General features: G+C 34.2%; 3 protein-coding genes across 3 annotated transcripts; all 3 read right to left on the bottom strand.

Annotated features, from left to right (window-relative positions):
• Window positions 1-3,753: 3,753 nt before the first annotated feature.
• Window positions 3,754-4,319, bottom strand: LOC148583018 (plant/protein). The gene has a single exon (XM_088511980.1). It carries the CDS (start codon window positions 4,287-4,289, stop codon window positions 3,936-3,938), a length of 354 nt encoding a protein of 117 aa, XP_088368106.1. The 5' UTR covers window positions 4,290-4,319; the 3' UTR covers window positions 3,754-3,935.
• An 810-nt stretch (window positions 4,320-5,129) lies between these two features.
• LOC132165400 (zinc finger CCCH domain-containing protein 34) lies at window positions 5,130-9,760 on the bottom strand. Its single transcript, XM_059575942.2, has 3 exons — window positions 9,549-9,760; window positions 8,708-8,818; window positions 5,130-7,089 (listed from the first exon to the last, which is right to left on the bottom strand). Exons 1-3 carry the CDS (start codon window positions 9,618-9,620, stop codon window positions 5,656-5,658), a joined length of 1,617 nt encoding a protein of 538 aa, XP_059431925.2. The 5' UTR covers window positions 9,621-9,760; the 3' UTR covers window positions 5,130-5,655.
• A 677-nt stretch (window positions 9,761-10,437) lies between these two features.
• Window positions 10,438-18,243, bottom strand: LOC132165401 (FAD/NAD(P)-binding oxidoreductase). The gene is made up of 13 exons (XM_059575943.2): window positions 17,981-18,243; window positions 17,112-17,154; window positions 16,669-16,744; window positions 15,885-15,944; window positions 15,727-15,777; window positions 14,004-14,058; window positions 13,795-13,865; window positions 13,665-13,716; window positions 13,259-13,336; window positions 11,766-11,855; window positions 11,540-11,653; window positions 10,855-10,923; window positions 10,438-10,752 (listed from the first exon to the last, which is right to left on the bottom strand). The coding sequence occupies exons 1-13, from the start codon at window positions 18,146-18,148 to the stop codon at window positions 10,696-10,698; spliced, it is 984 nt and encodes a 327-aa protein (XP_059431926.1). The 5' UTR covers window positions 18,149-18,243; the 3' UTR covers window positions 10,438-10,695.
• Window positions 18,244-25,290: the final 7,047 nt, after the last annotated feature.

The following is a 25,290-nucleotide window of genomic DNA, read 5'->3' as shown; positions in this document are numbered from 1 at the left end:
ATATGTATCTACTGTTAGAGGAAATATATTCTGATTGATTTGATTACCATCAAATCTCGTTACAATCAATAATTAATCTATAATATCAATTTGGTATATTTCTTTCTATGTAGGAAATATATTCTCTAACATCTACACGTTACATGGTCATCTCTAGTTAATATTTTTATTTCAAAAAGAACAAATAAAAGATTAAAAACAAAAATTTTCACAAATTGGGCCTAAATAATTTTGTGTTTTTTTTAATTAAAATGGGAGTTGAATAACAAGATACAAGGTTTAAACTCGTGACGTTTGTTTTGATACTATGTTAACGAGTGAGAATAAAATTGTTCTATTTCTAAATCAAAAATAAATTTTGTTTTATTGGTTCTTCTATGAAACCTTAAGCTCCATTTGAGAAATAAATTTCATGTTTTGTGCGACATGTCACATGAAAAAACCCGTCAAATGAAATGGAAAATTCTCTGAATCATAAATGGGTTTAGTAAAAAAGAATAAAAAATTATGAATTAATTTCCTCTAGTGATAGGGAATTAATTTATAGTTCATCCTTAATTAGATTGAATCAAGACGAATTAACAAAGGTTTTATAGGCAATCAACTTGGCATATATATGTCGAAATCTGGCTCCTGTATCTATAGAACACCAATGTTTTAAAAATTGGCTGAAATTTTTTTAGAAATTGAGTTATAGAAAAATTTCTCTAATTCAATTTTTATAAGTATTATGTTTCTTTTAGTATGTAGCATATGGTTTGTTTCTTACACGCTTTTTTAATAGCATCAATAAAAAAAAAAAAATTATGTTTCACATGCTCAAAGACACACGGCACTTTTAAAATTAGAAAATATCTTAAAATTTAATTTATAAGAAATTTATATCATTTTAGAAATTAATAAGCTCCTTGTTGGAGTATTTATGACAAACTGACCTTTATTCGAATTGGCAAATTGCAAACATATTTATCATTTGACATCATTTGTATAAGGATTCACAGAGAGATCCAATGTCAGTGAGACCCAGTTACTTAAGAGCATGTTTGAGATTGCGATTGAGAACTTAAAAAATATTTTTAGTACTTAAAAAACCGTACCAAACAAAAGTTATGGCTTGTTTGGGATGCGTTTGAAGAGCTTAAAAGCATTTTTAACACTCAAAAAATTTGTTTAAAGAAAAAAATACTCGTTTGATAAAAAAATTAAAAGCACTTTTAAAGGTTTAAAAATCCTAAAAATGACAAAAAAAACAAAAAAACACGGCAAAAGCTTAAAAAGCTTTATTTCTCAAACGCAATCCCAAATAAGCCCTTAGCATGTTTGGTAAAAAAATTTCAAAAGTACTTATTTGACTTTTTTACTCTAAAAATGGCCAAAACACAATTTTTGCAAAATTAAGGTTTTGCCAAAAAAACATTTTTTGACTTAAAAGTTCTATTTGTCAAACACAATTCTAAATAAGCTCTAAATAAATTTTTGGCTGCTCGAACAGTTGGGTCTTACATGAGCTCTCTCACAAAACCTTAAGGCACCTAATTGATGTAGATCCCAATTCGGGGTGATCTACAACATTTGATACAACATCATTAATCATGATTATAAAATGGCTCATCTCTATTTTACTTAAAATGTAAATGAACATTTTATAGTCATAATTTAACGTTGTTGCATCTAATAGTGTAAATGATGACACATTATTTAACTTTTTATATAGCATATTAGCATATTTATCATGCAACATCCTCTCTGTAATATAAATATAATATTAAATTATGACAACAAAATAGCTCCACTCCATATAGAATCATATTCAAAGCACTTGAAGGCATAGATAAGAGATATTGATCCCTCGGTTCTTCCCCCTAATGAAGGAGGCACTTGATGCCATTGTACCCTATGACTAGGCTACATATTCTGATTAAAAATGTCTTTATTTTCTTCATTTATTATTTCCTATAGGTATGACTTATGAGATAATGAGGGCATCCACAAATAATATTAATTAAAATCAATCAATTACGCATTTTTTTATTATCAGAAGAAAAAAAAAATCAATATAATTTGACCTTTTACCCCATTAATTCGTTTTAAATGTAATTGGTAGGCATGACATCATCGTAGCAAGGACCATGTGGTTTATTTATTTTCTTGAGTATTTATTTAATTATGATTGGCACTATAAGCCCACAAATCTTTGATTTATTTTTACTTTTTTTTTTCGTTTTTATATGAAAATTTTAAAATTAAATCTAAATCATTAAAAAAAATTACACAAAATATATTATAAATATATATATATATATTTTATTTATGAGAGATGAGACAAATAATAATGGTTATATTCTATCACACAAGAAGGGCAGACATGAAAAGCCAAAAGAGTAGGATAGAAAGGGAGACAGATAATGACTGATATTAGTATACAAATCTTTGGTGTAAAAGATTTCTTATATTATGCGAGGCAACTCATCTACTTGTAAGTGTTAGGTAATAAAAAAATAAATAAAAATAGAGAATATATTAAACAATTATTAAAAAAAAGACAAAAATTGCAACAAAAGATGTCACAATTTTATTATTTATGAATTTGATTTGAAAGGTTAATTAAAGCTTATGTAGGCTCATGTAACAGCAATCGAGTTCATCCAATAACAAAGGATGAAAAGGCCAATGTAAAGAAAGGATGTATTTTATTATTATTATTATTATTCAAAAAAGGCAAGCATGATAAAACAATTATGGCTAATTTAGTTGGACGTGATTATAGTAGCATCTACTCGTTGGGAGCCGCACGTAAGAGGCCTAAATGGTAGGAATTGCAGGCGACCCCTTAATTCTGACTGATTTATAGCTTGATCTAGTTCGACCAAAACATCGAAGAAAGCATGGATTTAATTATGAATCCAATAGCTAATAATTAGAGCTCTCAAATCTTTAGTTGCCTAGAAAAATGCTTGGTTAGTACTACAATTCTCCTATACAAACTCACGTGGCAGTATCAATTTACTTATAATAAAAATTATAGTACTCTTAATAGTATTCTTTAAAGTCGGTTTGAGATTGAATTAAGGAGATTAAAAAAATACTATTAATACATTTTTAAAAAAAAAAATGTGCCAAACAAAACCAAGGAATGTTTGGTAAAAAACTCTAAAAGAATTTTATTACTCTATAAAATCAAAACACACTTTTAGAAAAAGTTTAAAAATATAGCTCTTTAAAAAAAAATATTTTTGATTTAAAAAACTCTATTTTCTGATGCAACCTCAAATACGATATTACCATCATTTGCAATTCTTTTACTACTGCCCAAGAGTTTTCTTCTTCTTCTTCTCTTTCTTTCTTTCTTTCTCTTCTTTTTTTCTTTTTTTTTTTTTTTTTTTTAATTTAATTTAATTTAATTTTTTAATTATTAAAATTGGGTTGTGGGGATTTTTTGAGTCCATGGATGGAGGGAAAGGAGTAAAATTAATTGTGTTGAGAAACACGCATCTTTTAGGAATAAATGAGATTTCATTAATAATTCACACTATTTTTCAGAAACCTATGGCAAACATTCTACCACAATCTCCGGAGGTTCATAGAATCATAGTAAACATTGAATAGAAATTCGCACTCTTTTTTCTCTTTGGATGAACAGATAAACTACAAAATAGGGATACTATCCATAAACCAAAAAAAAAAAAAAATCCAAGAAACTAAAAAACCAAACATACATGTTTGTGCTCTTTGATGATCCTTGGACCCCAGGTTTTGTGGTTGATTAATTGTAATTCCAACTATTGCTAGCTAGTCTGCTATATACACAAACATTAGAACAACCCAAAACCAAATACACCATCAAAAGGAGGAAATTAAACAAGAAAAAGGTGTAGGGAAAATGGGAAATAAAATTGGAAAATTAAGCAGCCATGCAATATATAAGTCCTGCAAAGTCACTTTGACCTACTCTTATTTGATTTGGGTTGACGGATCATCACTGGCTTTCCAAATAGGCCACAGAGGCCGCAGCCTGCAAGCTTAGGAGATGGCGGGTCGAGGGCCGGCGGCTCAGCCTTGACGGTCGACCGATACGCCGCCTGTCCTTCGCCTCCAGCGGATCGACTACGCTCCAATATACCGAGTGATCCGACGCTCCGGGATGGCCTAAGGTCTCTGAATTCCACCTCTTTGTCTTCTTGGTTAGGCCTCATTTTGCTCAAGTCCCCTGATAGAAACCTGTCATTCCAGACCAAACCTGACGACCCTTGTCTCCTGAAGGATGTTGTAGACCTTTGCAATCCAGCCATCTCTCTCTCTCTCTCTAGAGGTTTCTTCGTTGGAAGGAAATATGAAGTGCAGGCAGATATATATATATATAAATGAAATGTAAGGGGAAGGGGAAATGACAAATGAAGAATAAAAGAGAAGAGACGTAAGATGGCATTTCTCATATATATATATATATATATATATATATATATATATATATATATATGAGGTGGGGTGACAAATTAGAGAATCCTCCTTTAAGATTTACAAAATCTAAGAACTCCCCCTAGGCTTTGAGTAATATTAATAATATTGCTTTTTTTGAATTTGTAGATAAGGTCAAATTACATTTGACTCACAATAACAAGCAATAATATCGAACGACTGGGAGATTTTCTGGCCATTTATGGTGATAAGTCAGAGATTTGGTTTATGGATGAGCATCCAAATTGCAGATGTCAAAATCTGATGCTATACACGTATATATAGTCTGATTTGTTAATGTCAAAAAAATGCCCAAATCTTGCCAAACCAACCTTAATAACATAGTCAATGAGAGCGATAGAGTTGTTTCAACGGTCTAGATTTAATTTCAATTTTTTTTAAGAAAAATCAAAGAGTAAAATTAAATCTAGACACTCTACCTTAGCCAAATTCATGATATGTAGTCTTATTCTATATCTAGTAATTAATTTGTTCTTGCACTTTTCTTATTTAGCCCGTCCTCAATCTTAATGTTTTAGGTAATGGTTTAACAAATCGTATGCCATCATAATCACATCAAATCCAACGTTTCAGCATTTCTAGGCCAACAAATCAAAGAAATAGATGGATGAGAATAAAAGTCGCTGGTAAATGAGTGATGAAAAACCCATATAAAGCACATCAAACAAATCCAAAGAGACAACTCCATCATTGTTATGCAACCAAATGGACACCGTTAAGAGCATTTTATGCACAGTAAACTTTTCTAATACAAATGCAACAATCACTAAGTGAGTGTATTCATCAGCACCTCTGTACAAGAAATCAAGAGAAGCTTGATAACACTGATCTAAGAGTTTTTGTATAAGGTGTTCGCGTGGAAGCCGGCCAAGAGGCTGCTGTAGCCTTGAACTTTCAGAGATTAGAAATCGTTGGGGGCTACAGAAAAGATCTTGAGAAGGTCTGAGAACAAGTGCAGGTAAGCTTCTCCTCAAGGCCCTCATTACCTTCATTAGAATGTAAAATTAGAGTGTCCTGCATATCCAATGATCACAAAATTATGCTAGAGGTCTCCTTCTTAGGCCCTTTTTCATCGCCCAAACATACTACTTTTTGCTAAATGTTGATGATTGCTCTGTAAAATTACTACTTATCACTAAATGACCATGATTCCTCTTAGCATCAATGGCGCACCTTTTTTTAGCGGCCACTAATATCACTGTCACTGACAGAATCCAGCCTCCATTTGCCCTTCAGGATTTCACTCAAGGGTTTGGGACCTTGGAAGTCGGCCAATTTAGTTCTGCTTGAATTCCCAACTTTCCAAATGCAATCTGCATTGTCTTCAGTTTTTTTCTTCTCCTCTTTAATCTGGGCAAGGGTCTTGGGTCCGGTAAACATAGTAGACTCCCGAGTTGTTCTCCTCTCTCTTTCAATTGGTTTCCTTGAAACTTCACTTGAGAAGTGCCGTTTAGGTAGTCTTCTTTTCCTGAAATTCTTCTTTGACCTATCTTGATGTGAGCGCCTCAGCAAACCATGTTGGTTTGCACCATTTAAAAAGGTCCCATTCTCTCTCAGTGATTCAATAGTGTTCTTTCCCACTTCTGGTGCCAATCTTCTTCTATGTAGCCGTTGACCCATACCATGCCTTGGATGCCTTTTTTGGCTACGATTAATTAGATGGGATGAGCCATGCCTTCTTGAAGAGCCAGTAATTTGACAACCATCAATCACCCTGCGTTTTCTCAGATGGTCTCGAAGATCCATGTCATTACAGTCACCAACAGCGAGTTCCAATGGAACGAGTTTCCTTTTCCCAGACAATATAGAACCCAACATTTTGCTTCTAGAATGACCAGGTTCTCTTTCAACATTAGTGAAAAGATGCTCATCATCCAGATGATCAAAGCCATCACATATACCATGTTCACGAAGAAGTTCTGCATCAGGGTACATGGGATCATACTCAACTGAATCTTCAAAACCATACACCAAGAAGTGGCTATTCAGCTCTCTATGTTCCCTATCAAGGTCCAGCAAATACTCTGGATCGTCCTCATAACCCAAATTCTCTGATTTATCATCCACAAGAACATCAAAGCCAGGAGATGATTCCCACCGCTCCTCTGGCTCAATATGGTCTTCCACTTGCTCCTCTGAACTCTGATCTGTGCATATATGAGATCTTCCTTGAATAAAACCTTCTGCTGGAATCAACGACTCTGACCTAATCACCGCATCATCATACTCACAAACAGCAATCTGTGGAGAGGCACTTTGCAGGAAGAGAATTTTGGGTACTGCTTGCTGAAGTTCTTCCTTGGGAAGAAAATTAAAATTGATTGGTACCTTAGAAGCACTTTCAGATGGATTCAGATGTGTTTCTGCAGTTGCTGACCCTGTCTCACTTCCGGCAGATGTCTTGTTTTCTAAGGCAGGTGCATCACTGCTTCTAGAGGCCGTCTTTGTAGATTTCCCAGCAGGTGCATTACCATCAGGACCATGCATAAAAGAGCATCTGTCACCTTTATTGCAGAGCCCATTGAAGTAAAAGTAACAGGGAACATTGGTCTTGTTCACAGGTGTCGAACAGTGGGCAGATTCAGGTGCTGCTCCAGCATGCCCATCCAATGGCTACAAGATAACAAAGGTTAGTTCGAATGACATTAGCAGATACCAAGAGATGATGAGAATAGTAAACACAGCAGTCCCCTGGCATATAATTCAAACACACACCGAAAAAAAAAAAAAAAAAAACAGAAGAAAAAAAGAAAGAAAAAGGAATGCAAAAGATGTGCAAAAGAAAAGCTCTGATACGGTAAAAGATGATGGAACAAGTTTAAAACACACCTTAAGAGTAAGATACTATCACAGATTGAGAATAAAACAGATGTAGTCCTGGGCATAAGTGCAACAATATCTCTGTGTTCCATTCGTTAATTTTTCAGTCTCATTTATTACTTGCACACAATTTCTCTGCAATCATACATAGACTCCAGTCTTTACAGAAGCAACATGTTAATTAAAAGACCCAACCTCCATCCCCCTTGTCTAAATGAAAAAGTAAAAGGACCCTTTTCCCTTCTGGAAAGGATCCAGCAAGTAATAACTCCCATAGTTGAATATTATAGATTTGAATGTGGCACTACACTTATCATCCATGATCCTTGCACTAAAAACTCTTATCCACCCTTGCTGGATCTGCTTAGACTACATCATTCGTGATGCCATACCACTGGAACAAAGACCTTGCTACAAGACTACAGACTGCACAGTCAAATACTTAAAAGCACCAATTTCCTGCCGATCAGCCTATGAATTTAAACAACCCACATTAGCTGTCTTCTAGTTTGTGAGTGTTCAAGGATGTCACTGTAAAACTTATCACAATCTCATCAGTTCATCCTCATCCAAGCACATCAAATCAACTATTACCTACATGAAAAGTTACCCAAAAAAAAAAAAAAAAAGAAGCTTCCCACATGAAAAGCACAGAAAACTAGTTGGTGTGAAAGAAGGTAATAAGTCAATTACAACATCTAGGTCATATTAGTAACAGCAAAAATTATCTACTTCATAATGGTTGGTTTCTCACAGTACACCTCCTTTTCATTACGGGCTTGTTTGGGAAGACAATTCTTCCCAATTTTTCTCAACTTTTTTCTCTTTTTTAGTTGATTTAACACCACTAACACTCAACTCAACTCAAAAATTTTCAACTTTATTCAAAATTTTATATTCTTCTAACAACTCAAACATAATCTTAACTCTTTTTTTTTCCTCGATATTCGCAATTTTGAATTCAGTTCAGTAGAATAAAAAAAAAATCGCAAACCCAAACAAAATAATTTAAAACATGGTTTTAGCAACATGCAAAGGTTTGACCCTTTTAATGGAACCCATGTATCTATCAAGATGGAAACTAAATATGTAAATACTGGTTTCTCACGGTATTTATCAAAGTAATAATTATCAATTAATGCATATAAAAGACATGTTTCTCAAGGTGCAACTGACTTATCTTAAAGATATACCATCCAACATAACTTATGCAACCGCCTAACAAGGCAAACTCATCTACAACACACACAAGATAGCAAAAGTGGTGGAAAAGAATGCATAAACAATACCCAGGTTTAGGTTATTGAATGTGCAAATGATATTCGGAAATAAATCAAGGTTCCTAACCAAAATATATGGAGACAAGTTAACCCAAAAACAAGAGAGAAAGAGAAAGAGAACACAAGCTTACAGGGTGTCTAAAAGCACAGGTAGGATTAAGACAATCGCCAGACAACCAGTACCAGCAATCTCTGGGATTGAGCCTCGCAATCTCGCTGTGCCGATACTCACAATCAATCCCCTGGAAGAGAGAGAAACAAATTAAAAAGAAAAAAAGAAAGAAAGATGAATCTCACCATGAAACAGAAACAAAGATTATGGCATACTAACAACAAAACCTGACTGCATAAACCCCTAAAACTAGACTCTCCTTACACGAAACGCAATCGCATATGATTCAATACAATCTACACTAGAACCCAGTCTTGAACAAACAACATCATTTCTACCAATACTTGTGCAATATTCCAAACACCAGGAATCACTATCTTTTTTCTTTCAAGTGTCTGAGTCTTGTACCATGAAAAACATAGATGCTTTCATTTCACTCATAACGATACAGAAAGAGTACACTAACGAAAATTGGAAAAAGAAAACCCCAACTCTCCAGAAGTCCATAAACCCTACCAAGTCGAATGCATGAAAGATAAATTCAAAATTCGTCACAATAGCAAACACCACATAAAAAATGGAAATGCCAGACTATCTCCAAGTAAAAGAACATGAAAAATAAGACTAACTCGATTCAGGTCGAATCCAAAACCCTAAGCTATCCTTCGTTTCAACAAACCCTAACGTAGCATATGACCCTTTCAAATGTAGGTCCCAGATCATAGAATATGAATCGTAAAGCAAAAAAAAACAAACAGAATTCGCAGCATAAAAGCAGAAACAGGCGCATCAAAAAAACTCATGAAAGCAAGAAATATTTCGTAGAAAGAAACGAAACAGCCGCATTGCCTTTCACGGACCTTCTTACAGGTGAGGGGTGAGGCTAGAAAATACACGCAGTCGGTGTTCCTTTTCTGCAATTCTTCGTCCATTTTCGAAGAGAATGAGAGTATTTGCAAAAGGCGAAATGTGAGAAGAGAGATCAAGAAAAGGCCATCAGCCTTCGAATTGTGGTTCACAACTTCACATTGCCGAGAGTCAGATCGCAAACGAGAGAGAGAGAGAGAGAGAGAGAGTGAGTGTGCGTGATTGGGTTTTATTTTGGTGTTTTGTTAGGGGTTTGAGGTACCTTAAAAAAAAAAAAATAATAATAATAATAATAATTCATGCCTTTTAGATACATTTTAACAAATTACGTGCTTAATTTTTAAAGGTGCAAAGGTCAACTTATTATTTTAAAATGTTTAAATAAATAAAAAATAAAAAAGAATGGTCGTGTAACTACCGTCCCGATCGTGTAACTGCTGGCCACCCTCAACGGATGAGAAAGGGGTTGTGCGGCCACTTATTTTCCGGCCAAAGGTGGCTACATAGCTATTCTTTTTTAATACTTTTTTTGTAAGTAAACTTTAAATTTGTTTGTGTTTTTTCAAAATAAGTAGTTGTAACCTACATAAAAAAATGGTGATTTAATGCTGATTTAAGGTGTTATAGGAGTTTGTATGGAGCTATTTTGTGTTTTGTATGGTTAATTTGATGTTTCAAAGAGATAATGTTAATTGTATTGTGTTATTGATATCTAAGTTGAGGTTGTTTATGTGTGATTTAGTTGTTGTGGTTTGCTGAAAAGTGAGTAATGGAAGAAGGGTTAGGGTTTGAATAAAAATGAGAGATTTATTGACACAGTTGAATTATTGTTAAAATAAATAAATAAATAAATAAGGGTTAATTGAAACTGCCACGTGAGTATTGTCTGATAATCATGAAATAAAAATGTAGTATATATTATTTCTCATGGAAAATATAAACAGCCTGGAGAAACCCATAGTAGAAACTCTGCAAGTTTCTTCAAAATCAAAACTCTAGAGTTAGTGCGAGCTCTCACAGTGCGTTATTTTATATCGAATATCATCTGCAAATTCAATGTTATGCTCTTCGAGTTCAATCTGCCTATTATGTTTCTTTAGAGAGAACTCAAAATTTGAAGCAAATGCACACAGGCTTCAGTCAAAATTTGTAAACCATTTCCTCAGAATATCCGAGCTCTTTGAGTATGCCAGTAAGCTGCAGTGAAGAAAATAAGGAGAGAAGTCAAGGTTAAAAAGACAGACATATTAGCAAATTGGTCGCACCAATTAAAGAGCAGAAAATGCTCTCTCAAAATACCTCTCCTTGTGAGCGGTCTTTAGCCTTGTCACCAGATATGTGTTTCATCATTCCAGGGGGGCCACATACCTGAACAAACAGAACAAATTTTATTCAGGGAGTTGAAAATACGTTAGAATATCTCACCCCAATTCTATGGGAACACTAAAATCAAGCTAGATTATATGAACATGAACTTGTACAAACAACACTTGTCTGGTAACACCATGATCAATCTCCAAGAGCCACATTTCCATTCCATAATCCATTTTAAGTGAATACTTTCAAATCTTATGGTGCTTTTAAGCAGCAGTGGACAATTTGAAAAATTGCCCTTCTCAATTTGAGTTGGACAAAGCTCTGGTTGATGGGTGCAGGAACTTGATAAATTGCAAGTTCACAGCAAAGCCAATCCAACTCATGTGCAGATTGGCTTGCTACTCAAATGGGGATCCTACCTCAGATTACAAATGGGGTATAAGGGTCATCACCAATAGTCAAAAAAATGCCAAAAGACTGCAAAGCTTTAATCCCAATTAATTGGGTCACCTCCATGGATCCTTTCTAAACTAATTGGAGTCGACTTTTTGTATTTCTTTTTTCCGCTTTTGCTCTTCCTCATATATATATATATATATCCTGATGCCATATCATGATTTAAGTAGAAGCATGTGAAAGTTGAGATGAGTAACGAAGTAACACTTACAAGGATTAGAGTATCATCACTAGGATCAGGTAAACCTTTGACAACCATATCCTTTGATATGAAACCTGTACCTCCTCTCCAATTCTTTGATGGATTATCGACGGTGTAGAATACCTGGTTTTTTTTTTTTTTTTTTTTTTGTCATAACAAATAAGCCATAATGTTGTTTTCAAACAAGCAATTTGGACAAAACAGCAATAGCCTTGACATACTGAAACATCTGTACCTTTAAGTTTGGATGGCTAGTTGCAAGTATGTCAAGCTTCTGTTTAAGCAGTATGTCATCTGGGGAGACGTTGGCATAAAGCAGTGATACCTGCGAGAACCCAAAGCATCATCAAGAAAATTTTACAAATATCTGTTGAGGGCGGTATAAAAGAAAAAACACACTTAAATCTACAGAAACAAATGCCTTCCCACTTATGCATGCGCATGCACCTAATCCTAGGACTAGCAATGATTGGCATAACTCACGAACCCAACATTAATACGACACAAAATTAGAGGGTTAGAGTTTAGTGTAATAGGGTTCAAGTCAAAATAGGTCGACCCGTTTAGTCACGATTAAAAAACGAGTCAAAATCGTGTCAACCCGTGTACCTCCTATAATTAAATTGCATTTTTACCCTTTAAAATCTCAAGAATATAACCGCATTTTCATTGGAAAAAGAAGTTTCCCATCTCCCATGTGAGAGTCTCCATCTCCACCATGTGAGTTCCCCATCTCCTAGTGAGGGCACTCCCCCCCTCCCCAATGAGAGCTCCGGGCAGGATGAGGGGGCCTCCTCCACAACTTCTCCTCCTGCCCCTCCTTCCCCGCTTCCTTTCGTTTTCTTTTGTTTAAAAGCCAGATATGCTCCTCTCCGCCCTCCATCCCCGCCCACATGCCCCTCCTCTAGTATCTTCAGAATTTCCTCTGCCCCCTGCACCTTTTATCCACCGTGTGTCCGTGTGTGTACCTTATGCGCCTCCACATCAGCGCACGGGGCAAACACCTATCCACCTGCTCATTTTCCACCCACATGGCAAATATATGGGCCCTTTCACAGCAGGTGTTCCCAGTGCCCTGAGTTTGTACAGTCCTCTGAGGGCTTCTCGAACAATCTGTATATCGAGTCCAGCTTCTTGAAGGCCGACTTGGTCCAGATCATGAACCGGCCACCACGGCACATGCTGCTGAAGGCACCCTGGCTGGTGTGGTGGGTCCCACCACCGGGAACATGGGTTATTTGGTTTTGGGCCTTTGGCCCACCTTTGACTTACTGTTAATGGGCTTAATGCCCATCCCACAGGCTACTTCTTTTGGTTTTTGGGCTCTATTCCACTCCCCTTTGTAATCTTCTTTTATCAGTCAAATATTGTGTTGCTTAGGGAAAAAAACCATTATATTAAACAAGTTTAAACGGGTCGTGTTTGTGTCAACCCAACACGATCTAATTATTAAACGAGATATTCAAGTCTTGTTGTGTTACCCATTTAGTTAAACAGGTCGAGTGAGGGGTTTGATACGATTAATTAAATGGGTCAACCCATATAGTTGTATATTCACGACTCGACATGGCACAAACCCAAATTGCCACCCCTACCTAATCCTAATGCCTTTAAAACCATAATTGTAATACACACACACACACGCATGTAGCACATGCAATCTGCACAACAAGAGAAAAATGTTAATTAGGGTTACAAAAATAGCAATATGAGAGGCACAACCCTCACCTGAGTTTTGTCATCAGGATTTTTCAGTATAGCCTCAATAACCTGAAGCATTGGAGTTATGCCAGTGCCACCAGCAATCTGAATGAACAAAATATAATCTACTTCAGATAAAGGAGCACACATATTCATTAAACTTCAAAAATATTCCATGTTACAATGACTAATTTGCAGATAAAGTAATGGTTCTTGTCATTAGAAAAGGACAGCAACGAGAACTAGAAACTGAATGTAATATTAAGAACTAAGAGACAGTTCCAATCACAAACAGATAATACGCCATTGATACAATAAGAGTCGCAGCCTAGCACTATCATTTTACTATAAATTAAATTGTAAATAAATGGCACACCATAAGTTGACGACATCGGTGTCAAATAAAATCTAATTTCTAGATAATTTCTCTTACCATGCCAATGTGTTTCTTCATATTGGGAGTATATCTTAGCTTCTCAATGGGCCTGCAAGAAATTTGAGCTTTCCATGAAGATAATATACAGCACATCATCTGTTAACACTTGGGGACAAGTATAATTTACCCTTTGACTTCAACTACATCGCCAGGTTTTAAGCTTGCGAAATGCTGACTCATTTTTCCTTCTGGATACACCTGGAATAATTAAAATTAAAAAAAAAAAAAAAAATCCTTTAAATATGAAGAGCACTCCTTGTATGATGCAGGACATGTTCAGAAGTGAAATCAGAAGAAAAAGGAGGAAAGTTGAGTAATCCATAATTGACAGCAAACCTTAATAAGTAAGTCAAAGAATCCCTTAGAATCTGGATCTGATATGGGAGTATAGCTGAAAACAGAACATATCAAGTTAGCTCCACAAGTTGCCTATAAACAAAACCAAAAGTAGCCAACATGGCAAGTAAATGATCAACATCTGATCATTTCAATATTAAGACATTGTCAATCAAGACATGAACCTTAACAGGGAACTATGTGCCTTTTTCCTAGTTGATTTTTGCTGAAGAAATATAAAAGATACCCAATCTCTTAAATTATGGTGATCATACTGTCTAAATACATCAAAGTACAACTAATCTAATATCAAACTAACTTACAGAGTAACTAATCCAGGTAATCAGGACATCCAAATATACAGAAGCGTCAGGATTTGTGATATAACCAAGTCAAAGAGAAAAAATGAGATACAACAGTACAACATGGTTAAAATAGATAGGGGTAGAGATCTCATAACAAAAAACAACGCATTTAGAGCTTGTAACAAACTTGGCCTATGATGCAGATGGAAAGATACAAATTTTATTTTAAGGGCCCGTTTGGGAGTGCGATTTCAATAAGTGCGATTTTAAAAATTGCGTTTTTAAAAATTGCGTTTTTAAAATCGCTACTTTTTAAAATCGCACAGGCGTTTGGTAAAACATACTAAAAAGTACTTTTTTTATAAATTGAGTGTTTGGATAACATTAGCATATAATTGCGGTTTCATGACCAAATTACCAATAAGGATGAACAATACAAAAAAAAAAAGAGAAGAGAAGGGTTTTAAATATATTTTAGGTGGGTATTCTTGGTATTTTTTTCATTCCCGTTCTAAAAAAGGTAACTATTGCGCCAAATAGCTTTTTAATAGAAATCGTGATTTTGTTTTAAATTCGCACTTTTTCAAATAAGCACCCTCTAATCAGCTTATGGAAATCACAGATTTTTTTGCAATTTTAAAATTTGCGTTTTTAAAATCGCAATCCCAAACACCCTAAAGTTGCGATTTAGTTTAAAATCGCAGATTATTTTTTTTAAAACGCACTCCCTATTAATTAATTAGGTTATTATATTTAGTTTTATGCTTTAAGAGTCAATGGTGCTGTTTTTTGGTAATTCAATAAATAGGTGCTTGGCCTAAATAATTTTACGCAATTCAATAAATAAGCATTACCCTAAATTATATTAGGTAAGTCAATAAATGGGTGGAGAGATGCTTATAATTAGGTTATTATATTTATTGGGACGGAGAGATGCTTATTTAAATTTAAGACCAAGGAAATGTAATTTTTAGAGATAAGGATCAGAGCCTCTGTATCTAGTATACAGTCTTCTCTAACTCACAATTTGTTCTCTGGTTAGTAAGCTGCAAACATCTAAAGACTTTGAGGAAAAATGAATAAATAAATATGAAGTAAACTAAACGTTCTAAATTGGAAACTAATAGCTCAAATTCATCCCTCAGTGTTGCCAAACCTAACACAGACCTTACCTTCTAGGTTCAGGTAATGCAAGAACTGAGAACTAAAAAATGGATGATATTGAGCTTGCCAGTATAAAAAGGGCATGGCAATGTGTGTATTTGCAGACTCATGCAATTTAAAGAGTATAAACCTCATCATAAATAGATACAATTAGTAAAACAATAAACTTCAAATTTACACAATCAGGTACAATAGACTGAGATAAAAAGGTTCCAATCAGGCATCTTATTAAACAGGAAGAGTGGAAGACTTACGGGCGTATGACATATTTTGGTTTCCCTTCAGCATCTTGTCCTATAGGAGCCCTACGGTGACAATAATGCATCAAGATGATCAATTCAGAGGTGGATTTCTTCCAGATCCAACACGTTTTTTACAGTAAAGTTCACTTGTCACAAACAGCACAACATACCTTGTAATAATGCATGAAGCAACATCTAGACCCAACTTGGCGGTAGGATCAAATGAAAACCTACCATTTGCAAGGTGAAAAATCAAAAAATAAGTTACATTGAACACTCTTTCCAAACTATACAAACAAGGCATGTGGAAGCCACACTGACAACTTAAAAAGCCTACACTGTTAGAAAGGTTAACCAAATTATGATGATGCTGCCAAATTAACCAGGGCACAATATCAGGCTGATCAAATGTACTTTAGAATATTTGGAGGTCGACTGTACATCTAGTGGAAAGATAGAAATAAACATAAGTTGACTAGCGGACATAAGCATATTATAGGTTTTCATAAGCTTTTAATGGTGAGTGACATCCAACAGTAAAAATAAACCTCCATGAGAAATCTGGTGCCATTGTGAGCTTTTAATACATGTAAATGTTGAGAAATGACGGTTCATTCCAGTAAGGGGTGTAGATATCACAAAAGGCTCCGTATATTTGATATAGACTTCACTTTACTTACTAATACTATGTCATCCACAACAACCCTCATTTAGATATATTTTTTTTGTTTTTATCAGCTCCAACAACTATACGTAAATTATTCCTAGTTTGACTCTCTTCATTCTCCTTTATATTCTTTGTTTAAAGTTTTTCTACATTGCCCCCAATTGGTTGAGTACTGTCTCTTTGAAACTGATCACGGATTCCTGACCAAACACTTTTCACCCATCAAGATGATTACCCATTAGCGGATCTTCAATAAAACAGAAAAAGGTTGAGCCTAGACTACATACCTGAAGAGTTGAGTATTGTGACTAACCCTTGCTGTGTCTTGCAACTTAAATTCAATCCACTTATCTGGGTTGAGTGCTGAAAATGAAAAAAAATGATCCATTGAACTTACACAACACAATAAAGGGTGAAAAAAATCACGTATCAGGCACTTCAAGGAATTTGCAGCCGTATGAAGCAATTTACAAATGTTAAAAAGCTTCGTTAGCATATGAAATTTGCAACATCTGCATAAATTGATTATTAATGTTGAGAAAGTGTCCCTAAGGGGTAGCTCAATCAGCTGGGAGTCACGCCTTATAAAGAGAAGGTCACCAATTTGAATCTCCCTTTTCCCTTCCTCCCCTTGGGGACAAAAATTACTTATCAAAAATAAAAAAATAAAAAGCCAAGAAAGTCCAAGCCAGTCCTTCCTAAACAATGTTAAAGTTGATAAAAGACTCACCAACTTTTGGACCTGCCTCTTCATTGATTTGATCCAGATAAACCTGTAAATAAAAAGCAGATATAGATAACTAGCATATATGAGTCAAATATGGTAATCAGAAATCTAACAACTATTTCATGTTAAAGCCCCATAATGAGCATGAAAAACACATTAAAGTTTAAACTTCATAAGAGCACTCAACTTGAAATATCTACAAAAAATCAGCTTTTACATTTATCAGCAGTGAATTTTGTTCAGAGGCAGAAAGATATCAAATTATGCTATTCTCATCAGGGAACGCAAACTGATTCCTTGTGAATTGCACCATATAAACTATAAGTATATAGCCCATCACAGATACGTGGAGTCTAGGGCATTTGTGGCGGGATGAGTTGTGCATACATTTAAAGATCCTTGTATGAAAATTGTCTTTCCTTCTTTCCTCTTCACAGTAAATCTTATGAGTTTGTTTGGTGCTTACCCAGAAATGAAATTGTGTGCTATGTCTATTTCGTTCAGTTCTTGTAACGTAAAATATGAATATTTATATCTTTACTTGTTCGAATACAGATAAACACTTGTGTAATTTCACAGCATTGCCATTTGCCACAGCACTTCCAAAACTCACATAAACTAAAAAACATTAATAATCAATCGATTTGACCAAGTACTATACACATCAAATTAAACCAGTCCATCACTCCAAATATCTGAATCCTCTCTCTTTATTCGTAAAATATCAAAATTTCTCCCTGAGCATTCGAAGTTTAAAAACCCAACCGAGTTTACCCCACCATTCAACCACAGAAACGTAATCAACCACCGCATATCACAACACAACCGACCAATCAGAAGAAAACCCAGATGGAATTATAAAGGTACATTACCAAATTCGACGAGGAAAAGTAGTAGTAGTACGAGATTCCACCAGAAACAGCTGCGACTGCTCCAATGGGTATCCGAAAAGCGCTGAAGCTAGACTTGGTTTGGCCGCCAAATGCATTGGTAAATGCGATCGGAGTAGCTCTGGCGAGCCTCCTGAAGAACGTAGCCATTTTCAATGGACAAGAAGCAAAGAAATAACGCTCAAATAAAGAGGGTTTTAGCGCTTTTCGTTTTTTTTGTACGCTAGTCGAATATCTCTGTGCCTTTCTTCTTCTGGAGAGAAGAAGAGAAATGATATAGTGTGGTAAAAGGCCAATAATAGAGGAATGAAATGCTGCCAGGTGTCTTAAATTTTTAAAGCGAGCCTACGCTCGTGTTTAAGTGGGTCACATTTTGAAAGAATGGGCCTATCATGACAAAGTTCAATTGGGCCTCATTATTTACTTTATTTCTTCTAATGGTTTGCTAAATTTGTCCCTCTAGGCCTTACCATCCATTTGCTCTCGGTCGATAGAATGGACCCAAGAGCCCATTTTGCTTGTAAATTTACCAACGTTTTACTTGCAATAACAACTCTTTCCTAGTTTCCTGAATAAAAAAATAAAAAACTATTTCCTCATGAATACATACATGGCCTAATGAATGCATTCACATTCCCCTTAGTAAATTATTATTATTATTTTTTTATATAAATCATTTAGTAAATTATCATTTTTTTTTTATAAAAAAAATTACTAGGGGTAACTTCACTTTAGACCCATGAATTACCATGTGATTTAACAAGCCTCTTAAACTTCAAAATCTTTCAATTTGAACCCCTGAACTTTCAATTACAGTCAATTTGGACCATCCGTCAAATTTTAAATGTTAAATGTGAGACAATGACGTTTACACCCCTGACTTTTTTATAAAATTTTAAATTTACCTTTAATTACAAATTTTTTTTTTTAAAAAAAAAAAAATTAAGAAGGATACTCAACTTTTGGCCGTGACCCACGCTTCTTCATTTCCTAAATTTGGTCATCTGTGGCTATGGGGTTTTGCTTTGTGCTTGCCTTGGTCATCTGCGGGTGTTGGCGATTCTAAACCCAGTTGATTTTCTAGCTCTGCAATCCATCAAGAAAGCTCTCGAGGACTTGCCCGGCTCCAATCCTAGGACTTCACGTCTGACCCATGTAAATTTGCCGGGGTTTATTGTGGCTCCAATAAGGTATTACTAGGGATGGGCAGATTAACCGATTACTGATTACCGATCGTCTATCGGTTGCGATCGAACTGAAATTAACCATCAACCGGTAGTAATCAGTCGATAATCGGTTAAGATTTTTATATCGATTCGATAATCGGTTGGAAAATTTCGGTAATCGGATATAACCGATAAGGACCAATAAAATGACGTCATTTCATCGTTTTAGACAAAATGATTATTATTTTTTATTTTTTATTTTTAAGGAGATGCTATAAATACATCTCTAAAAAAATCCCTAACCTAATTTCTTTGCTTTGTCGACTGCCACCCCTCTCACTCTCTCATACGCTCTCGACTTCGAGTCGACTTTGTGCTCTCGTGCCTCGGCCTCGCCTCTGTGGCTCAGTCGCTCTGTGCTCTCGCGGCCTCGCCTCTCACAATCTGTCTCACCTCTCACTGTTTTCTTTTGCTTATAGATTTCTTTTGTTTTTTGGTTTCCAAGAAAATGTAGGACTGAAGAACATGTTTCGGTTTGCTCTGTTTTGTTTATAGATTTAAGTTTCATAACCCTAACCCAAAAAAAAAATCTGGGCCCTAAAACAACTAATTTTTTGCCCAATTAACAAAAAGCTCACAGTAACCGATTTAACCAAACCGTTTTAACCGATTACCAATTTAACCGATAATTTCGAAATAAAAGCTTAGCCAAAACCGAACTGTTTAGACCCATAACCACCCCTGGTTATTGTGCAAACCCACAGCTGGGGCCATACCTAGTCGTGGGTCTCTAACTGAGACCCAGCGTGGGTCACAGCCAGACACGCATGGGTCTGGCCTGACCCACGGGTATTTTTTTTTAAAAAAAAAATTATGAATATTTTGGTCTTTTTAGGTATTGTCGTTAGAAATTAACTGCTAAATCTGACGAAGAAGTTCAAATTAACTGCATTTGAAAGTTCAGGAGTTCAAATTGAGAGGTTTTGAAGTTTAAGAAACTTATCAAATCACGTGATAATTTATGTTTCTAAAGTGAAGTTATCCCTTTTAATTATCTATTTTTTTAAAGCTATTACATCTTCTTTTTTTTTTTCTTTTTTTCACAATCAACTTTTGCTATTCTTTTTAAATATTATTTCTCAATGACTTTTTTATTATTATTATTATTATTATTATTATTCATTTTTCTTTGTTGATAGAATGAAAAAAATAAAAAATAAAATTGGGGCATACTTTATTTATACTCTTTCGAAGTGTCATAATTTTAAAATTTTAATATATAACCAAATTTGGTTAAAATAGTTAGCTAGTGGGTGATTTTTTATTCAAAATTACATTATTGCTAGCCACTTTTAGCTAGGCAAGTGTAAATACTCAATAATATAATTTAGAGCACGATAGCTAGTGACAGAATAAGGAGGGCTGGGATGGGCCATGCGGCGGCCCATGCCCCCTAGCTCCCTCTACAAAAAAAAGTAATAATAAAATATTGACCTTTAAATTTTTTATTTATTTTTTTAAATTAGGTCTTTCATTCTTTTATTTTGGCCCCTAAAATGTTTTTTAATACACTTTAACCTCAATTTTTAGTTCCCGTCCTAACACTACCGAGTAATATTAAAAGTCACTCTTGTGTCACTTCAAAAACGATATGACTTCTAAAATCTCTATTAACCTTATAATTGATTATTATATAATTTTAATCAAATACTAATTTTAAAAGGCACATTATTTTTAGGGCTTGTTTGAGTGTGCGTTTGATGAAACTAAAGTGCGTTTAACACTCAAAAAGTTCGTTTGAAGAAAAAAATACTCATTTGGTAAAAAAAAAATTGAAAACGCTTTTAAGAGTCTAAAAAACTCAAAAAATGACCCAAAAAAAAAAAAATTGACTTAAAAACTCGATTTCTCAAACACAATCTTAAACACTCTTATAGTGATACAAAAATGATATAATAGTAACTTATAAAATTACTCCGCAATAGCGGGACACAGAATACAGTTGAATGGTATTTTTACAAATTATAGGTATATTTCTCTCATGGCAACCGGTCATCAAATTAGAGGTTCTAGATATGAATGGAAGATGTTGTTGAAGAGAAGAAAGAATGAATGAAGGTCTTAAAGTGATACAAAAGTGATATAATAATGACTTATAGAATGACTTCACAATAGCGGAACACAGAATACAGTTGAATGGTATTTTTACAAATTATAAGTAGATTTCTCTCATGGCAGCCGGTCATCAAATTAGAGGTTCTAGAAATGAATGGAAGATGTTGTTGAAGAGAAAAAGAAAGAATGAATGAAGGTTTGAAGTAGTTAGGTATTCTACACATTTGGTAGTTTGATTACGACATGTAACAAACAACAATGATGTGGCTCCGGTGATGGTAGGTGATGATGATGACATTTCTTGTCAAAATAACAAAAAAAAACATATAAATAATAATAATGAAAAAAAAAAAAAAGTTATATAAAAATTCTCTAAATTCAACTAGTGTTGACTTCTTGTGTGGTGAGGGTTGAGTGCATCTAATTAATCCAACATTTTATAAACAATAAAAACAATCATAAAATGTCCTTTGTCACATACTTAGCCACCATAGTATGGTCGGTATCTTCATAGTTTCCTGTCTTGGTCTGTTAGACATACCGGTAGGGAGGCAAATAGTGTTGCACATATAGTGGCAAAGACTGCTAGTATCAGATCTTTAGATCAAGTGTGGGTGGGAGAATGTCCCAGTTGTATTCATAGCTCTGTACTTGCTGAACAAAAAGTTCTTTGATTTTCTACTAAAAAAAAAAAAAAATCACATTTTATATATTAAATTTTTTATTTTATTTTTTTTTAAAAAAAAAAATCAGATTTTTTCCCAACGATTATATGAAATATGAAGCGGTTTTGGTGTAAATTTGTTATTTGTTCTAAATTCCTCAATATAATTTGATTAATACTTATTTGTTTCCTTATTCTAAGTCTTTGGCACAAGTTGGACTTGGGTAAAGAAAGGAGAGCTGTTTGTTGGGTGATAAAGATGCATGAGCCTATGAGGCACGACTTTGTTGGGGTGCATAATCTCCATAGATATTTTTTTCCCATTCAAAATCATACATGATTAAATAATTTAAATAAAAGTGCTTCTACTTGGTCAAGCACCCATACCAAGGTACAAGCTTACCTTTCACCATGTCTCACCATATTATATTGAGAGAAAAAGCCAAACAATAATTTGTTAATAAAAAGGAAAAAATTCACTTTCAGGAATTTTTTAATTTGAACCTCAATATTTAAAAATTGGTAATGTATCCCCTAATGCTTAAAAAATTTTCAATTCGTATCTTCCGTTACTAATTTTTGTCTAATTGGACAGAAATCATCTCACATGCGTCTCACGGGAGATTTTTATGTCATCTATTCTAATTTTACCCTCATTAAAACCTATGAAATTGAGGGTAATGAGGGCAATTGGAATAGAGGGCATCAAAATCCTACATGAGATGCATGTGAGATGATTTCTGTCCAATTAGACGGAAATTAGTAACGGAGAATATGAATTGAAATTTTTTGAAACATTAGGGGGGTACATTGCCAATTTTTAAACATTGAGGTTCGAATTGAAAAATTTCTGAAACTTTAGGGAGGTAAAATGAATTTAACCCTAATAAAAAAATAAAATAAGCAATTCTTTTTTTAACATCTTCGGCTGGCTAGCTCGACAAAATTGGGGAATCTAAAACCGGTTGTAGCTCAAGCCTTGGGAGTCCTACATTGTGTAGAATTTTGTATAGATTTGGGTCTTCAATAAATCATATTGGAAGTGACCGACACACTTCAAATAGTAAATGCTGTCAAATCCAAGAGAAGAAATTGGAGCAAGTATGGACATATATATATCGTAGATGATATTTAAGGAATTCTTAATAAAATGTCTGATTGGCATATTGTTCGTGTTAGAAAGGTGGCAAACTATGTTGCCCTTAAGTCAGCCAAAATGGCTATTAAACAAAGCATAGATTAAGTGTGGATGAAAAAAAAAAAAGAAAAAAAATGTAATTTACCCCTTGAAGTTTTAGGAGTTTTTCAATTTTAACCAAAAAGTTCAAAAATTGGCAATCTACCTCCTTGAAGTTTAAAAAATTGGCAATTTAAACTTTCCGTTACTAATTTTCGTTAAATTAGACGGAAATTTTTGAAAAAAAGCCTGAGGATAATGATGTAATTTCATAGATTTCCGTCCATTTAGACGGAAAAATTAAACGGACGGTTTAAATTGCCAATTTTTAAAACTTCAGGAGGGTAAATTGCCAATTTTTGAACTTTGAGATTAAAATTGAAAAACTCCTGAAATTTCAGGGGGAAAAACTGCATTTTTCCAAAAAAAAAAATCTTCAATGTATTTATGAGCAACTATTTTTATGAAATGAATAAAGAAGGGTAAAATGCCTATACTAGCTAAATGAATAAAAATAGTATTTAAAAGAAAGTAAAGAAAATGCTAAGATAAGAGCTAAATAGTGCAATACACGTATTAATGATTTAATCCCTAGTGTTTATCTTCCACACTAAACCTTATCAATTATCAATGCAACATTTTTCTCTCGGAGCATGATGGCTTGTAAGACTTGGACATCTCCACTTTGTTAATCAAATGAGACATCATTTTCCAAGAAGAAGAAAAAACCATTAGAAGATTCCAGGACTAATTGATTCATATATACCCAGAGGAGCTCTGGCTGATTTGAGCTCATCAAATGACACATGATCAAGACTGGATAAGCTTGTGTAGCAACATGACTTATCGCAAACCGTCTCGCTTATCCTGATCAAACCAATCATTTTAGACCCCATGATGTCAGGATTTATGAGACAATCAGTTTGACTGGTCATGGGGATAACCATTGGAACATAAAACAATTTTTTCTTACATTATTTTTAACTTTAACAAGAACAAGATGCTAAAGGCTGATTCATAGCCTTCGCTAGTTAAATATAAGGGGCGGTAAATTGTGTTCACACATGTGTGGTTTAAATTATGTTGAGATATAGATATAAGATTATATATGTCAATCTTAATTTGATCCATTTAATAAAACAGGTCAGACGATCCTCAACCCTATTCTACTAATTTTGCCAGTTTTAATAGAATATATAGTGTCATATTTGATATTACGAGAATATCTTTGTATTGATTGTAATTGATAAAATCAAATCAAAAATATTTAATTCTGATTTGATTTTATCAAAAATTTATCTTTTTGTATTCTCTCTCTATCCCTATAAATAAGGATCATCTGTATTGTAAATAAACCAATTCAATAAGAACATAATGTAGTCCTTTGAGCTTTATCTGTGGATATAGTTAATAGACTTACCGAACTACATAAAATATCTTGTCTATTTTATTATTTCTGCATTTAATATTGAAAATATTATGAATTTTTTCAAGTTTCGCAGATCGTGTCAAAAATTGTTAGGACTTATGTCTCGTATCGAATTCAAATTATGTTAACCCAACTCATTTAAGTAAACCGATCGAACCCTTTAATTCTAATATGCTAATTTCATATAAAATTAGTGTTTGGCTCGCGGGTGGTGTAAACAATTGTCGGTTCCAGCTAAATGGACTGAGAAAGACTTTTGAATATGTGTCTACCTCTAAATTCTTGGTATAATGTTCGAGTTAAATCCTTGCGTGTCTAGTTGCTATTGATTCACGTCTCTCTCCATTGTGAAGGACGAAAATGCTTTTTAAATTATTTGCTTAATACCCTAGCTAGGCTTTTCTCCATCATTCATTCATAGAGGTTATTTCCGTTGATTGTTGCTTAACTTTTATGCAACCCTTATTGGAATTTTCACTCATTTTTGCTGTAATCATTTGTGAAGAGAAAGTCATTATATATGATATTTGGTTGTCTTGAAACTTCCTGAGTTTTTCTTTTCTGTAAATTAGGTTGATCACCAACAATGGTAGGAGACTAAATCTGAAGGGTTAGATACTCTACAGTTGTTATTATTATTATTATTATTATGTCCTTCCAAAGTGCCATCCTTGTCGTACATGTAGACAACAATTAAAAGTGATGCATGTCAATATAAGAAAGATTTGTCTTATTGTGGAT

Source organism: Corylus avellana, chromosome 11 (genome assembly GCF_965113065.1).
Source record: "Corylus avellana chromosome 11, dhCorAvel1.hap1.2, whole genome shotgun sequence".
NCBI classification, from domain to species: domain Eukaryota; kingdom Viridiplantae; phylum Streptophyta; class Magnoliopsida; order Fagales; family Betulaceae; genus Corylus; species Corylus avellana.
This window is presented reverse-complemented; position numbering and strand designations above follow the sequence as displayed.

Excerpts from the sequence above, each read along its gene's own strand:
- LOC148583018 (XM_088511980.1), bottom strand. The coding sequence starts at position 4,289 with ATGGCTGGATTGCAAAGGTCTACAACATCCTTCAGGAGACAAGGGTCG.
- LOC132165400 (XM_059575942.2), bottom strand. The coding sequence starts at position 9,620 with ATGGACGAAGAATTGCAGAAAAGGAACACCGACTGCGTGTATTTTCTA. Across the intron at positions 8,819-9,548 it reads CACCCCTCACCTGTAAGAAG|GGGATTGATTGTGAGTATCG; the intron begins GTCCGTGAAAGG and ends TCTCTCTTCCAG. Across the intron at positions 7,090-8,707 it reads CCTGTGCTTTTAGACACCCT|CCATTGGATGGGCATGCTGG; the intron begins GTAAGCTTGTGT and ends GTTATCTTGTAG.
- LOC132165401 (XM_059575943.2), bottom strand. The coding sequence starts at position 18,148 with ATGGCTACGTTCTTCAGGAGGCTCGCCAGAGCTACTCCGATCGCATTT. Across the intron at positions 15,945-16,668 it reads CACAATACTCAACTCTTCAG|GTTTTCATTTGATCCTACCG; the intron begins GTATGTAGTCTA and ends TGCAAATGGTAG. Across the intron at positions 15,778-15,884 it reads GCTTCATGCATTATTACAAG|GGCTCCTATAGGACAAGATG; the intron begins GTATGTTGTGCT and ends TTGTCACCGTAG.